This window comes from Arachis ipaensis, chromosome B03 (genome assembly GCF_000816755.2).
Source record: "Arachis ipaensis cultivar K30076 chromosome B03, Araip1.1, whole genome shotgun sequence".
Taxonomy (NCBI): domain Eukaryota; kingdom Viridiplantae; phylum Streptophyta; class Magnoliopsida; order Fabales; family Fabaceae; genus Arachis; species Arachis ipaensis.
Window position 1 is genome coordinate 132,738,995 of NC_029787.2, and position 14,294 is coordinate 132,753,288.

The window sequence follows — 14,294 nt, forward strand, 5'->3', positions numbered from 1 at the left end:
TAATATAGTGGCCATCGGGAACCCTATTTTTTAGATCCGATTTCTCTCTCTCTCTCTCTCTCTCTCTCTCGTTCACGTTCAGATTGTTTTAGTTTGGTGATTCTCTTTCCTCTATTCGCACTCTCTCTCTCCTCTCTCTTTCTCTTTCTCTTTCTCTCTCTTTCAGATTTCTGTCTCTCTCATCTTTCTCTCTCCAGCAAGGGCCAAACCCTAAAGAGCCGTTTGCACCCACCAAGTAAGTTTTCTCTCTCCTCTCTCTTCTCTCTCTCTCTCTCTCTCTCTCTCTCCTTTAAAATTTGAATAGATGGGGTCCTTCATCAACCGTCGAACCCTCTCATTTCTTTTTGCATCCTTATAAATATTCTGTTATATGAATTTTCCTTTTTAGTATTTTGGATTTTGTTTGCCGTTATAAGCTAGATCTCCTATTCAAGTTCTCACAATTTTGGAACCCTAGTTCTGATTGTTGGTTAGCTCAAATGGGAATTGGGGATCTGCGCCAGATGCTATGTTTTTGTGTGTGTTCTGTTTTGTTCTCGGGAAAATGTAGGGACCACAGGGACCTTCAGATCGTGAGTTTTCATCTTTGTGGTGACTCAAAATCGAGGAAGTTCCCGAGTTCTTCACTCGGAAATGCTAAATCTAGATTTGTCTGAGCGTGATTTGGTAATTTAGCTTTGATAATGTCGGAAAGTTTCAATATTCTGTCGAACCAAATTGTGAGGGTGTTCCACTTAGAAGGCAAGATCTATTTGGGTCCATTGCTTTCGTTTTTCCCCCTCTCTGTGCTTGTTGGTGTCGATTTATTTTCTTAGGTTCAGCTCATGGACTTTGAAAAGTGCTTCCAGATTATGTTTCCGTGGAATGGTGTTATGCTAAGGCTTTGATGATGTACACTGAAAAAAGAAGCAAAAGACATAATTTTGAAACTTCGTGATCTTTTTGTTTCTTTCCTTTGTGTAGTTGTCATGGATGATGATATGTTGAACATGACCAATTGGGGATACTATGAACCCTTCAAAGGAGGGCATCTTGGCCTGCAGCTCATGCCTGGTATGACAGATCGTGACACAAAACCATTTATGCCTGGTCGGGATCCAACTATGTTAGTTAATACAAATGGAGCATTTCACCCTCGAGACTGTGTAGTTTCCGAAGCACAAATGCCAATCAACTATGTGAGGGATAGTTGGATAAGCCAGCGAGATAGGTTTTTCAATATGCAGCCTACCAATCCCAATTATCCTGTTCTTCCGGAAACTTCAGCCGCTCCAACACAAATTACACAGCCACCTGATACATCAAGAGATGAGAAGGCTGATATAGTTGAAGAAACAGTGCAAAAGGAAGGAGTCCAACCAAGGAAACGGCAGGGTAGGGTTGCCTCAACAACTCCAAAAGCGAAGAAACCAAGGAAGCCGAAGGATAAAAGCAATGCTCCTGTCCAAAGATCAAAGCCCATGAAGACAATTGAGTTTGTAATAAATGGAATTGATATGGATATTTCCAGTTTACCCATTCCAGTTTGTTCATGTACTGGGACTCCGCAGCAGTGTTATCGCTGGGGATGTGGAGGATGGCAGTCTGCTTGTTGTACTACAAATGTGTCGACATATCCATTGCCAATGAGCATGAAACGACGTGGGGCAAGGATAGCTGGACGGAAAATGAGCCAGGGTGCTTTTAAGAAGGTATTAGAGAAACTAGCAGCCGAAGGCTATAATTTTGGTAACCCAATTGACCTGAGGAATCACTGGGCTAGACATGGCACCAACAAATTTGTCACTATCAGGTAGTTAGGTGCTTCTAAGACCCATGACCTATGGTCTGTTTAACTTGTATATAACACCTGTGTTGAGTTATTTCACACAGATGTTGAGTTATTTGTTCTCAGTTATCTAAGAATGTCTTGGTATGGTACTTCTACCTGAAATTTGAACATTCCATTTCTTTTGTTCTTTTACCATCTTCTTATGTGACAAGGGATGGCTATGTTGGTATGGCATTAACATTTATGTAGATGATCTTTTACTAGATCGACTATTTTTGGGTAATACTCATTCACATTTTAATTGTATTTGCTCAAGTTGTTGACTAATGTTATGATCTTTGTTTTAGATATGTTACTATTAACAATGAATTATAGTTTCATATTTAGTTTGTCCTAAAGGTTCATTAATCATATGCTGATTGTGCTTTTTTTATTTAACCAATCAGTTTTGTAGTTGCATAGGATCTTGATAGCAATACTTTCACTTAACTGCTTGAGACGTACCCCATTTAGACTTCTTTTATCTCGGTTAGAGTTCTAGCACAACATGCTTTTCCTTTTTCGGATCTTCAGATCTTACATCTATGATGTATAATCTCAAGTGAAAGTCTAATCTTTAGTGAGTGTATAATCCGCCAAATATTCCATGCCTCTGTGTTGTAGCAGAATGAGATGAAAAAATCAGTACAAGGTAGACATGATTCAATCCCGGTGATTTTTAGCTGTCAATGCAATGTAACGACTCCATATGTTTTGCTGGCTCTTATTATTAGTACAGCCGTACAGGATTGTGATATTGTCGAAAATAGGAATTTGGCCTTGGTACGTTTAAGGTTTAATCACTATTTTTGTTGTGAATAACTAAGCAGTTTTGTTTGGTGCAACGAACTGGCAAGAGCTTATCAACTAAAACTAATTTTTCTTAATGTTAGCATGAATCTGATTCTGATTCTGATGTTTTGTTAGTTGGCAACTCTTAATGGAATGCTGACAAAATATGGATGGATTCTTTAATTAGGAACCTGTCGATAGTATTACAACTTTATCCTGTTTGGCATAAATTAAGGTAAGAAATTTTGGACTTTGTAGTTTGTATGTCATTTTGGTTTTGTCAATTTTGTTAGAGGTGTATGAGTATGAGTATTAATTAACGATGTGTGTATCAGTGCCATATAAATTCTTAGAGCGTACAAAATAGCTTGCGAATTTTACTATAACATACTAAAAGGAAGAGATGGGGATGCTACATATTGTACTTATGAAATGCTAAATACATAATATCACTGCCCAAATAGTCAAATGGAACCTGAGGCCTGAGCTGAGCGTAAAAGTTGTTGGTGGCAATGGATGTACATAATTTTCGATAATTGTAAGAGAAAGTATAAGTAATTAATATTTACTTAGTCAATATTAGTTATTTAAAATTTAGGTTTATAATTTATAGTATAAAATTTAATATAAACAAAATAATTTAAAAAAAGTTGATTGATGTTTACTGAAAAAGGTTGGTTTATAAAGATTAGGGTTAAGTACGATTTTGGTCCTAAGGTATAAGTATAGGTCGAAAATTTGTCTCTAACTTTTTTTTTACATATATTTAAAACCAAGTTTTAAAATTGTACTTTTTACTTAAATATTAAAATTTTGGACTAAATTATTCATAACAAAAAAAAATTATAAAATAAAAAAAGAGAGAAAGAGAGTGTTTCTGTTCATGTAAAAGGGGAAGGAAAGAAGAAGAAGTTGTCTACGATCCACCTCTGTCTCCGCCTCCGCTACCACCTCCATACGATTTTGGTGCCTAAGGTAAAGATGATTTTAAAACTAAGTTAAACCTTAGTGATGATTTTATATACAAAAAAGAGGTTGGGGATGAAAAAAATTTTCGGCCTATACTTTAGAAACCAAAATCGTACTTAACCCGATTATTATTTTTGCTCAAAATTGTGAGCAATCAATTAATAAAACGAAAAAATGAAAAAGAAAAAGAAGATAAATATAGAAGAACAATACCAGTCATCTAATAATCAACTGACATAAATTTATGCTGATGCTTTTTGTAATTTTGCTGGAAAAAAAGAAGCAAATGAACCTCTTGCAAAGGTGGAAAAAAGTTGATAGCACTAGCCTTGCTCCATTGGGGATCCTCTGCTTTCTTTTTAAAAATGAGTAACTTAACCCACATGTAAAAGGTAGTCAAGGTTAGTGTGATTTAGCTTATTTATCTTTTAACCTTGGATTTGGAATGAATGGTGGTAGTACATGGTTCTATATTACAAATGCGATGCAACAACACGCACAGAATGCAAAAATGAATGCATGAGTGAAGGAAAATGTTGAATATCTATCTAATCATAAGATTAAGAACAATAAGAAAAGAAAAGACAGTTGTACATAGAGATTTTTAAAACTCTCCTAATAAACTGAATAGGTGGGATTCAAAAATTCCTCTGCAAATGAGGATCGGAGAAGAGGAGGATACATTGATAAAAGAGATATACGTGTTTCATAACATGTAATGGATAAGGTCTAATTTCAAAATGGGGGGGAGCCATTACATTTATTTTAAGCAGGTACGCTTAATTGGTTATGATGATGATATCCTCTCTAGAAACTAATTAGATCAGGAAGAACTTGAGGTGGAGGAGGAGGAGGACATAGGAGGCTGTAGTCATATGATGAATCCAAGAAAGGGTTCTTGTTTTGCCATGAAGAATAATCATCAACATCATCAAACACCTCCCACTGCTCTGTGATTACCGTCTTCAACTCTTTCTCCATGCAACTGTCGCTCAGCACAATGGCCATGTTGTCTCCGCTGCTTATGATTCTTTCAAGATCCTCAATGTCTTCATCGGAGATTCTTTCAATCTTGGGGCACTGAGAGGCGTTGAGGACACCAATCACCTTACAGAACTTGAAGTAGCAAGACAGATCCTCGCCTTGGGACGACGCTTTCTGAAGAACCTTGAGAGCCACGGCAGCCTCTTCTCTGCCACCAACATCGTAGATTCTCATCAACACATTCGCCATTCTCTTACAGAACTTGCTGTAAACGTCGAATATCTCAACTATCACGCAATCCATGGCTTCAAGGATCAGTGCATTCTGCTTCATGCTCTCGTTCCGGGGCTTTATGTGAAGGAGCGAGTCAATCAGCGCCTGAAAATTCTGCAACATTTTAAGCTCCTCCATCAACGTCTCCTCAACCTCAAGACCATCCTTCTTGTTGTTCTTCATGCTCACCCTCTTGAATTCGGAGGAAACGAACGCTGACCTTTGGTCCAAGTAATTGAAATAGGCACGCACGAAGGAGTTGAATCCCCAAGCTTTTGAAGGGTGCAGGTATCCATCGGAGAAGTTTGAGAAATCGAAGGGTAACCTTCCCATCTTCTGCACCGCAGCAATGTTGGTGCAGAAGACGCCATGCATGAGCATGAGGCCCTTGATGGCAACCACCCAGTTCTTCGTCTTCTCCATTCGAAAGGACAAGGCGAAGAGCAGGGGCTTGAGGTGCAACGGGGACGTTCGGAGCCATTGAAAGACTCTCTGCACGTTCTTGCAATCGATGCAGTGCTCATCATGGCTTGTAGCCTTGATGACCACCGCTTCGAAGATAGGATTTTGATATGGACCGTTATGCATCAATTTAGCGGTCCATATACTTTTCCTATCTTTGATAGCCCCCGTTGCCTTTTGCCATAGCCTCATTTTTTTCCTTTTCCCTCCTCCTCTTCGTGATTCTCTTTTTATTTGTTAAGGTTTTTTCTTCCTTGAATGTTCCGTTATTACGGTTAGCGTATGTTTTGAAATTACCGTTTGGGCACGTGGATATTGGCGGCAACAAGCAAACAACAACAACAACGAAGAAGAAGAAGAAAGGTTGTTCTTCCTCCTTGTTCTTGTTCTTGCTGTTGTTTTGTTTTTTCCCGTCCAACTATCTAGAATGTTTTGTTGGAAGTGGGTTTGTGCCATTCACGATGGTTGTAATAAACGTGTATTTTGGAGTTTCATGTGGTGGAATTTGGTAGTTTGCAGCTTGTAATGATGTGTCAGCCAGAAACACGCTTTGCTTATTTCTTTCTTTCTTTTGTTAATGTGATGAGTTGTCGTTTTATGGAGTGACTTTGTTTTAATTTTGGATGTTTGTGCTATCATAATTAACAACTAAATATAGATTAATTTAATCACTAATAGAAATTGGTCCAAATAGAATAATAATCAATAAAAACTTTGATGTTCACTTTTTCATATCAGAACCATATAGGTGATATTTGATGGGGTTGGCCTCTTGCTGAATTGCTTGCCTCTGTCGCCCTTTAAAAGGCAATATTTGGATGCATGGAAAATCATTCATCAATAATTGGTACTATTTTCGGCAGTTTGAAAAATGAAAACACAACATATATGTATGTGGAGCAAGATTTGTGGTATTTAATATTGCTAACACTTAATTTTCGGCTATAAATTCAGAATTAAGTTGTAACAAGCCTCCTATTCATATAGTTAGTGGGAGTGAGTTACTTCTCCTGTGGACTGTGGTGCCAACTTGTTTGTTCCTTTTGCTTTTTGGGTCTACTACTGTCCCATTTTCCAACACTAAACAAAACATATGTCATTCAGTAATGTCTGATTTGTTCATTTGCAATTTAATTAATATAAGACATTAGTATATATAACCTAAAATTAAGCAATATAGAAATAAAGATAATAACATAAAGCAGAGTTGTAAGGCGAATGCAAATGATGTAGGCTTTCCCCACCAAGTGCACCTTTGTCGTCCTCGATATCTGCAAATGGCAATAACATTGAAACTAGAACAAATGATACCAATCCCATTCCGATCCTACAAAAAGCATGTTATATATGGATTTAATTAAAAACCATACATGCATCGATGTAAACGTAGTAGTAGGGGGCATTCAAAAGTGAGAATGAGGACTAAAGTGATAGCAAGAATGACGCTATGTTTCTTGCTTTCGGCTCTTTGATTTTGCTCTTTACGATGATGGAATGTCTTGTGTGTTGGGTGTAGCAGCAAGCAAGCACAAAATCCCCCTTCTCTCCTGCAGGAGGTGAGAGAAACTAGAAAGAGATTGATGCTTACATTTTCAACAAAGCAAAGCAGAAGAAGCTAAGAAAGCCAATAATAAAAGGAAAAGCGCAAAATCGTATTTGAACCCTTTTGGGGTTAAAATATTCATAACTTGGGTGAAATACCATTCTATTTTGCTTTAATTTGTACCTTGGCTTCGTCTTTGCACTGTGCGTCACTAGTCTCTCTCTCTCTCTCTACTCCTTTTTATGCTGCTCACTGTCCCCTCTCTTTTCCTCTTTCTTTTTCCTCTCTCTACTGGAACAACACATACACAACACTAAATTAAAGTGAGAGCACTGCTTCTGGCATGAACTTACAGGTTCATGGGATTTTCATGCGCGGATCATTTCATTCTTGTAAGTCCCTCTTACTATATAAGTTGCTGCATGAGAGAGGCAATTTTAATTAGCAAGCTAATTAAGTAAGTAAGAAGCTTTCATTTGTTGTGTATTGCATTATTGTCAGGATGAAAAGGAGGGAGATGAGAATGGGAGCAGTGCAATAACTCAGCAAGGTCAAGGAAGGGCCTTCATAATGGAAGTGCATCATCATCAGCATAGTAATAATGAGAACAACACAGATTTCTTTCCAGTGGAACACCCCATGGAGCCTACAGATGAAGATCGTCCAGTCAAATGCCCAATGCCCGAGTCATCCGTTATCAATAACAACGTAAGCAACGTATTCATTATCTGCATTACATGTTTTCTTATGTTATGGCGTTTGCATGAAGAACTAATTAAACCACCATGCTGATATAAATTAAGTAGCTGCTTCATATTATTATAATGGTCTCTTTCACCAAGGAGGACTATGAATTTAACTTGTATATGGTTCTGCCAGTTTTGCAGTACCATTTCACTGAACACATCATATCTTGAGCAATGTAGAGATCCACTCTATATTTCTCTCTCTCTCTCTCTCCTCAATCAATTATTGGTGTTTGGTGTGGTGGGTGAACTTTGTATTTTTATGGTACTGTGAATTCATATATAACATAGAATACTGTATATGAAATGGACATGACTATTCATATTGCCTCAAGACAAATTCTGCTACAGTAATATATAATATATTGCTCATCATCTAGTGATCTTGGTGTTTATGAAGCTACTCTTTTCTATTGTCTTATGGACTTGTTCTAAAGGTAAACACTTAAAACTTAATTCACAAAATATGTTGTGGATGTTATAAATGGCTTTGGCAGGATGGTGGCGTGCATGATAAAAGACATGCAGAAAGCTTAAGGAAGAGAGTAGAGATATCTGAAGCCACAGTGGAAGGAGGAAGAGTGGCTACCTTGGATACAGAGCCTCGTGCTCGAGGAGTCCGAAAGAGGCACCACACCCTCACACATGGAGGAGACCTTGTAATGACTCCATTAATCAGAATGCCAACGCCTCCTCCCCTCCCCTCACACCAGAATATTGCCATCTTTGAAATGCTTCAGCAGTTGGACAAATTTGAGCCTTAATTTTTTTTATAAATTTTAAGGGAAGATAGAAAGAGGAAGTTCCATCACAACATTATATGTAATCATAATGCATTTTGATTTCATATTGGTTTAGAGAACAAGAGGAGAAGCATAGTTACCGCATACTACTCATTATATATCGTGGTATAAGAAAAATGTACCTCTCATGTGTTTCACTAAATCCAGACATTATTATACCTTATGTCAATTATAAAGACTAAATCAATATTTTATGAGCTTAAAATTTTTCCATTGCTTGGCACCTGGTGATTGGATGTTAGTATAAATGCTCTATGCGATATTCCAAAATCTAAACCTGCATCCAAAAAGTTTGCCGAAATAGTGATGGACCACGAGGTCACAGCCAGGTTCAGTTCAATTTTAATAGGAAGGAAATCAACTAATAAAAGATATAAAAAGAAATATAAATAAGACAAACCCAACGTTTTAACTCACGTGTATAAGAAAGAGGAAAGCATTTTGACTGCTATACAGCTCAAAAGAAAGAAAAAGAAGAATGTTACAAGCTAACATAATCTGACAAAGACAAAGAGCTTGTGCTACGGCTAGTATCATTAAAGGAGCATCTCTACTATACAAGGCTTCACTCAGCTGGGGAGAAAGGAATCATTTCAAGCATAAGCCCTGACCATTCTGTTTGATCTATCATTTTCTTCCAGTTCCTCCTACAAGCTTTTCCGGGTCCACCATTTTAGCAGAGAATAATGAAAATCATTTCTAGACACAGTTTTGCATATACCTTTTCTGAAAATAATTGGCACATCAAGAATAAATGATAATTTAAATTCCTCATTCATTCTACAAGGGAGATAACAAGGGCAACAGCCATTCCCATTGCCAGCGAGATAATTTGGACTACTGTACTTCTGAATGTTGTTTTCCCATTGTTATTCATCTCTGCAAGCACACCAGCTATTGCAATATATATAAATCCACCTGCTGTAAATCCCTATCAAAAGGTAGATAGATATGTCATTCCCAAAATCAATTTTAGAATCAACCAATAGATTTATTATGGACAATCCCTCACCTCAATCAGAGATGACTGTCCAGGATCTTTCCCCCAGAGAAGAGCCTGCATCCATAACAGTGATTTACTATTCCATTTTGTGTTCACTCTTGGACACAGTAACCATTAATGGTGGCAAATCTAAAAAGCTGAGAGCATGACATGCCCTACCTCTGTTTAGGGTATGGGGACATGGAAATGAAAGAAGATGTGACACATACAATTGTTCCGGTAGAACATTTGGATAATAATGACCTTGTTACCACACAGGAATCTAAGGCAGTATAATATTCCCTCTTTTTAATCATTATGTCATTTTAGTTTGGTAAGCAAAAATGATTGAACTGTTTGCTCTTTCCAAAACATGCAATAGTTGATTGTCTTTCTATTTAACCGCCAAAAAATATTTTTGAAGACTGGATTGTCATTATTCACATTCCTATTTTTGTTTATATGTTTGTGTATTTATATCTTCAATTTCTGGATCCACTAAAAAACAGACTGTATTTGGTGAAGGCAGCACTCACCAATGCAGTTCCTGCAAGTGCTACGAGTGCTGATAGAAAGTTGAAGAACAAAGCTTTTGGTATGGTGAAACCAGATCTTATTAGAATGCCAAAATCACCAACCTGTTTGTAAGGGAAACAAATAACATTAGATATTTGACCAGAAACAGACCATACTAATGCAAGGTACATGATGACAAGTGATATTATAGCCAAAAAAATATTAGAATCTTTGACGAAAATCACTGTAAACATTTAATCGTAAGAGATGGTGGAACCCATTTTTTCATCAAAAGGCTAAGGATAAATTTATCTCATTATGGCAAAAATTCTGACTGTCTAGTATGTATATTCTTTTCAAATTACATGCTGAGACCCAAAATGTCATAAAAGTGTCGCATGCAGCAGCTTTGCTTATCCAATATGGAAATCATACCACCCAATGAACAACTTATATTTCTCAGAACGAGCTATTGAGGAAGGCTACTTAAGATATGGCAACCAGATAGACCAAAGTTCCAACAGCATGCATATATGTTACACAATCTCTATTGAAAATGATGCTATGTATTAAACACACAAAAGTTTAACGCCTTTAAGAAATATCTGTTGCCATTTGTGTCATGCCTGAATAAACAGGATGCTGTAGCAAAATGTTCTGCAAATAGGCATAGTACTATGCATGATATAGAATAAGGACTGATTTGAACCTCTTGAGGGAGCTCATGTGCAAGCAAAAACAGAGTTCTAGACCAACCGCCAACAGATCCATAAAGCAAGAATGCACTTCCTAGAGCCATTCCATCGGTGAAATTATGCTGCGATATTAACACAGTCAGCATGAATACATTGAAAGCCTTCATTTAAATTCAAATATTCAATAAAAGGTAAAAATAGCTTACAACTCCATCAGAGAACAGATTGAGATAGCCAAACACAAGACTTGATGGTTGTCTAATGGGTTCCTTAACATCTGAGGATTTGGTTGTGGAGCTACCTACAGCACTAGCCTTGACATTGTCGCCTTTGCCTTTGGTTGCTTTGCCACCAGTTCTCTGTAATACAAGGATATGTCATATATACGACAAACTTGTCTCACCACTTCCCGTATTCCATTCAAGTTAAAGAAGCTGTCTAAGTGTTCACACTACACTGGACTACAAATAATATTAGCAACTATCTAATATTACTAAATTTTTAACTATATTTTCAAGATTAAAATGCAAAGCCAGCCCAAAAACTACTAGAGATCTCAATTTAGTCCATTGTTGCTACATATGTTGTCAAATAGGGACATCCTATCTATATAAGTATAGTCTTCTCTAACCTATCAAATGCACTCTACACTTAATAACTTTGACTTATGAAGGGAAAATTATGTATAGTAAGAAACCATATTGTGATAAAATAGTTTGTATTCGATTTTTGCTCCTAATATTAACTTATGATGTGATAACAAAAGTATGACCACGTTAACTATTTAGTTGTATACTTTGTATCATTGTATGCACAATGTATTTTGAAAACCAGGCTTATTCATTCTGAAATTGAATCAACAATTTGTAAACAATCATCTTACCTTTCTTAGTGACGATTCAGATTGAGATGGATTATCTTCTTTCAAGTCATTGGATACCTGTTTGGAATCTTTTCCCTCATCTAGAAATTTCTCTTCTTTTGTATTTGAGTTGCTATCATCCTTCAACTTTTTCTTACTGTTGTGATTATGGTGGTGGTGTCCATGTGTCCATGAACTAGCTCCTCCAGAGTTTTCTTCAACATACCTCACTACTTTCTCCACAAGAAGAAAGAGTGCAATTCCAGCTGCAAGAATTGCCAAACATATAAGAATTAATATGTGATATACCATAAGAAAAGGAAGCCAAATATGCTACATATCTTTGCAAGGTGAGAATTGACAACGTTGCTAAGAAAGATCAAACATATCATTACCAACCTAGGATGGACATTCCCGTAGAAAGATCAGCTATAGAATGTGCATGTGCATGTCCATGTCCATGGCCATGTCCAGAACTATCATCATGATCATGATCCCCATGAGAATGGGAGTGTTCACCACCTACAGTAAAAGAGAATCATATTAGGTACGAAAAAGGAAGAGAAATATAATTAGAAAAAAGAAAAAAAGAGAGACACAGTGAAACTAGGAAAAGGAGGAGCTATCCTCCATACAAAAATAGGAAAAGAAGGAAAAAGAGGAAATGTTCTCTGTCAACAACACAGCAATGCTGCCCAGTCTCAACCAAATCAGAGATGGAAAGTGGCTTCTAGATTGCAGTGCACAGAAAACTTATAACCTATATACCCTTTTTCCAAGCCATGCACGTTGCATTTGCCCCTACCCTGCTTTTTAATCCCTCTGTCTTCCCATACTAAACACTTCATACATGTTTCAATGTTTCATTCAAGGATTGATTAACAAACTTCAGAATTTTTACACTTTCATAACATTATTAACCAAACTAACAAAGCTTGGAAACTACCAATGCTGTAGGGTCAGCACCAGTTCAAAAAATAATAATAATAATAAAGGAAGAAAGAGATATACACACCACATACGCTAGAGAGAGAAACATAAGGTCCCCCAATGATATCAGATAATGGAATACTAGCAATTATAAGATTTAAACACACATAAAAGCATTAAAATATTGCTTAAGAACCAAAATTAAATGAAGTTAAGAGACACATTCATAGTAAAAGCAAAAATTTATTTCAAGCATTTTCCTCCTTTTTCTTCTAAATTTTCAATTGGAGGGTGGGGGTGCTGAATGGAGTTTTTAAGAATGTATTTTCAAAGGAGCAATGAATTTGCCTAATGAGTAAACTTATTTTGTGAAAATTCAGGCATCAGCTATATTGAAGACAGGTTGTGTAGCATTTCATACCAAATGCGTGCGGTAACTGGTGAAGAAAGGCATCCCCCAACATAGCTCCCGCCTGCAATAGGCATGATCAATGAGAACAAAGGGAAAGAAATGTGAATCAAAGAAAAAAAACGGAAAAGGAAGATATTACTATGTTGGTGATAGATAATTACTCAGTAACTTTCTTTGTCAATCTGGTCTGTGGCTTATATCAAATTCAAAACTAGATTGTCCATGTAAAGTGAGTAATGAATTACAGGACATGGTTTGAACTTATTCATAAATAGTTTTACGGAAAATAACAGATGGGATAAAGTAGTAATCTTGATGAAATAAACAGTGTGAATGAAAAGCAATCAAAAGAAGCATTCAAGGTGCTGAAGGCAAATAAAGGAGGTCGAAGAAACCTAACCCCGAATAAAGCCAAAGAATCAACAACGGCCTTGGATGGTTTCCCTTGCACTGAAACAGGAGAGTAACCCAGAAAAGTTGAGTTTTGCGCAACGTAAATAGTCCCTTTATGATGTTTGAAAAGATCAATTTGGATTGTATGATCCATAATATAGAATGAGAGATAAATTACTTACCAAAGATTAAAGGGAGGATAATGAGGCAGACAAGGGAAGCCATGCTCACGAGAAATGAACAGCCCAGCGCATTCAACCAAAGGCCTAACATCAAAATTACAAATAAAGAAGAAAAGAGAAGAGCCAGTTACAGAAGAGTTGAATTGAATGTGTGAATCAACAGGAAAGAGCTGAATTTGCAGCAGATAAAACATAAAAACAGAAAAAGCGATAGATTAACACATAGAATGGTCAACTGGGCATATTCACAAACAGATGGAGTACCTAAACCAGATAGCTCTGTGACCTCAATATGGTGGTGGTGCAGATGCCCATGATGATGATGATGACGGCCATGATCATGGCCATGGTCATGAGGATACCCAAAGCCATAAAGCTTCATATCTTCCTCCTCCGCCAACTCCTCGGGAAGCTTGTGGTTATGATGAGCATGGTCATGGTCATGGTCGTGGTTGTGGTCATGGCCATGGGTACAGAAGGAGGCGGAAGAGTGGGAGTGAGGGTGATGCTGATGCGCAGTACCCAGATCCAAAGAAAAGAGAAGAGTGAGAGCCGCAAAGAGTAATGAGTGAAGCAATGCCATGAGAAGTAAATTGGTATTAGGATTAGGAGCGTGATTTGCAGGTGCCTTCTATGGTGATGTAGCAAACGATTATTAGAAACAGCACGATTATTCCCACTATGATCCCGAACGTTATTACATCCATTTTTCACCTAACATAACTTATACCTTCATTATTTTCAATTTTTCATTTTTGTTTCTTCTTCGCTTATATCCAGGCTACTTGAACTCGAGTTGAGTGAGTGCGGTGCAGCCGTACCACTAATAGTCAATTTTGGACTCCAATAATCATATTCATTATCATTCTCAAAACTTAATCAATGAATGTGTTAGCTTATTATTTATTTTTCATTCTTCAAACAAAATTTTAGACTAATC

The 14,294-nt window shown here is 37.0% G+C and overlaps 4 protein-coding genes across 5 annotated transcripts; 2 read left to right on the top strand and 2 right to left on the bottom strand.

Moving 5' to 3' along the window:
* Positions 15-2,119, top strand: LOC107632099 (protein BASIC PENTACYSTEINE2). The gene is made up of 2 exons (XM_016335745.2): positions 15-235; positions 964-2,119. The coding sequence occupies exon 2, from the start codon at positions 969-971 to the stop codon at positions 1,794-1,796; it is 828 nt and encodes a 275-aa protein (XP_016191231.1). The 5' UTR covers positions 15-235; positions 964-968; the 3' UTR covers positions 1,797-2,119.
* LOC107634822 (putative clathrin assembly protein At1g25240) lies at positions 4,096-5,849 on the bottom strand. Its single transcript, XM_016338235.2, has one exon. The coding sequence runs from the start codon at positions 5,480-5,482 to the stop codon at positions 4,379-4,381; it is 1,104 nt and encodes a 367-aa protein (XP_016193721.1). The 5' UTR covers positions 5,483-5,849; the 3' UTR covers positions 4,096-4,378.
* Positions 6,544-8,587, top strand: LOC107632098. Of its 2 annotated transcripts, none has more exons than XM_021119962.1 (3): positions 6,544-7,225; positions 7,303-7,541; positions 8,077-8,587. In XM_021119962.1, exons 1-3 carry the CDS (start codon positions 7,177-7,179, stop codon positions 8,341-8,343), a joined length of 555 nt encoding a protein of 184 aa, XP_020975621.1. In that variant the 5' UTR covers positions 6,544-7,176; the 3' UTR covers positions 8,344-8,587. The 2 variants fall into 2 exon arrangements, with proteins under 2 accessions (XP_020975621.1, XP_016191230.1); XM_016335744.2 differs by having other exon boundaries at positions 6,648-7,225; positions 7,335-7,541.
* Positions 8,757-14,209, bottom strand: LOC107632097 (IAA-alanine resistance protein 1). The gene is made up of 11 exons (XM_016335743.2): positions 13,619-14,209; positions 13,355-13,438; positions 13,180-13,229; positions 12,789-12,840; positions 11,837-11,959; positions 11,459-11,703; positions 10,782-10,934; positions 10,590-10,697; positions 9,901-10,002; positions 9,395-9,439; positions 8,757-9,313 (listed from the first exon to the last, which is right to left on the bottom strand). The coding sequence occupies exons 1-11, from the start codon at positions 13,935-13,937 to the stop codon at positions 9,158-9,160; spliced, it is 1,437 nt and encodes a 478-aa protein (XP_016191229.1). The 5' UTR covers positions 13,938-14,209; the 3' UTR covers positions 8,757-9,157.

What these genes read in the sequence shown, in the direction of transcription:
- LOC107632099 (XM_016335745.2), top strand. Translation starts at nt 969, where the DNA reads ATGGATGATGATATGTTGAACATGACCAATTGGGGATACTATGAACCC.
- LOC107634822 (XM_016338235.2), bottom strand. Translation starts at nt 5,482, where the DNA reads ATGAGGCTATGGCAAAAGGCAACGGGGGCTATCAAAGATAGGAAAAGT.
- LOC107632098 (XM_021119962.1), top strand. Translation starts at nt 7,177, where the DNA reads ATGAACTTACAGGTTCATGGGATTTTCATGCGCGGATCATTTCATTCT. An exon ending in GCGCGGATCATTTCATTCTT is followed by an intron (nt 7,226 to 7,302) that starts GTAAGTCCCTCT and finishes GTAAGTAAGAAG; the next exon opens with CTTTCATTTGTTGTGTATTG. An exon ending in CATCCGTTATCAATAACAAC is followed by an intron (nt 7,542 to 8,076) that starts GTAAGCAACGTA and finishes TGGCTTTGGCAG; the next exon opens with GATGGTGGCGTGCATGATAA.
- LOC107632097 (XM_016335743.2), bottom strand. Translation starts at nt 13,937, where the DNA reads ATGGCATTGCTTCACTCATTACTCTTTGCGGCTCTCACTCTTCTCTTT. An exon ending in CACATGAGCTCCCTCAAGAG is followed by an intron (nt 10,003 to 10,589) that starts GTTCAAATCAGT and finishes CCTTACAAACAG; the next exon opens with GTTGGTGATTTTGGCATTCT. An exon ending in CACTTGCAGGAACTGCATTG is followed by an intron (nt 9,440 to 9,900) that starts GTGAGTGCTGCC and finishes TTATGGATGCAG; the next exon opens with GCTCTTCTCTGGGGGAAAGA.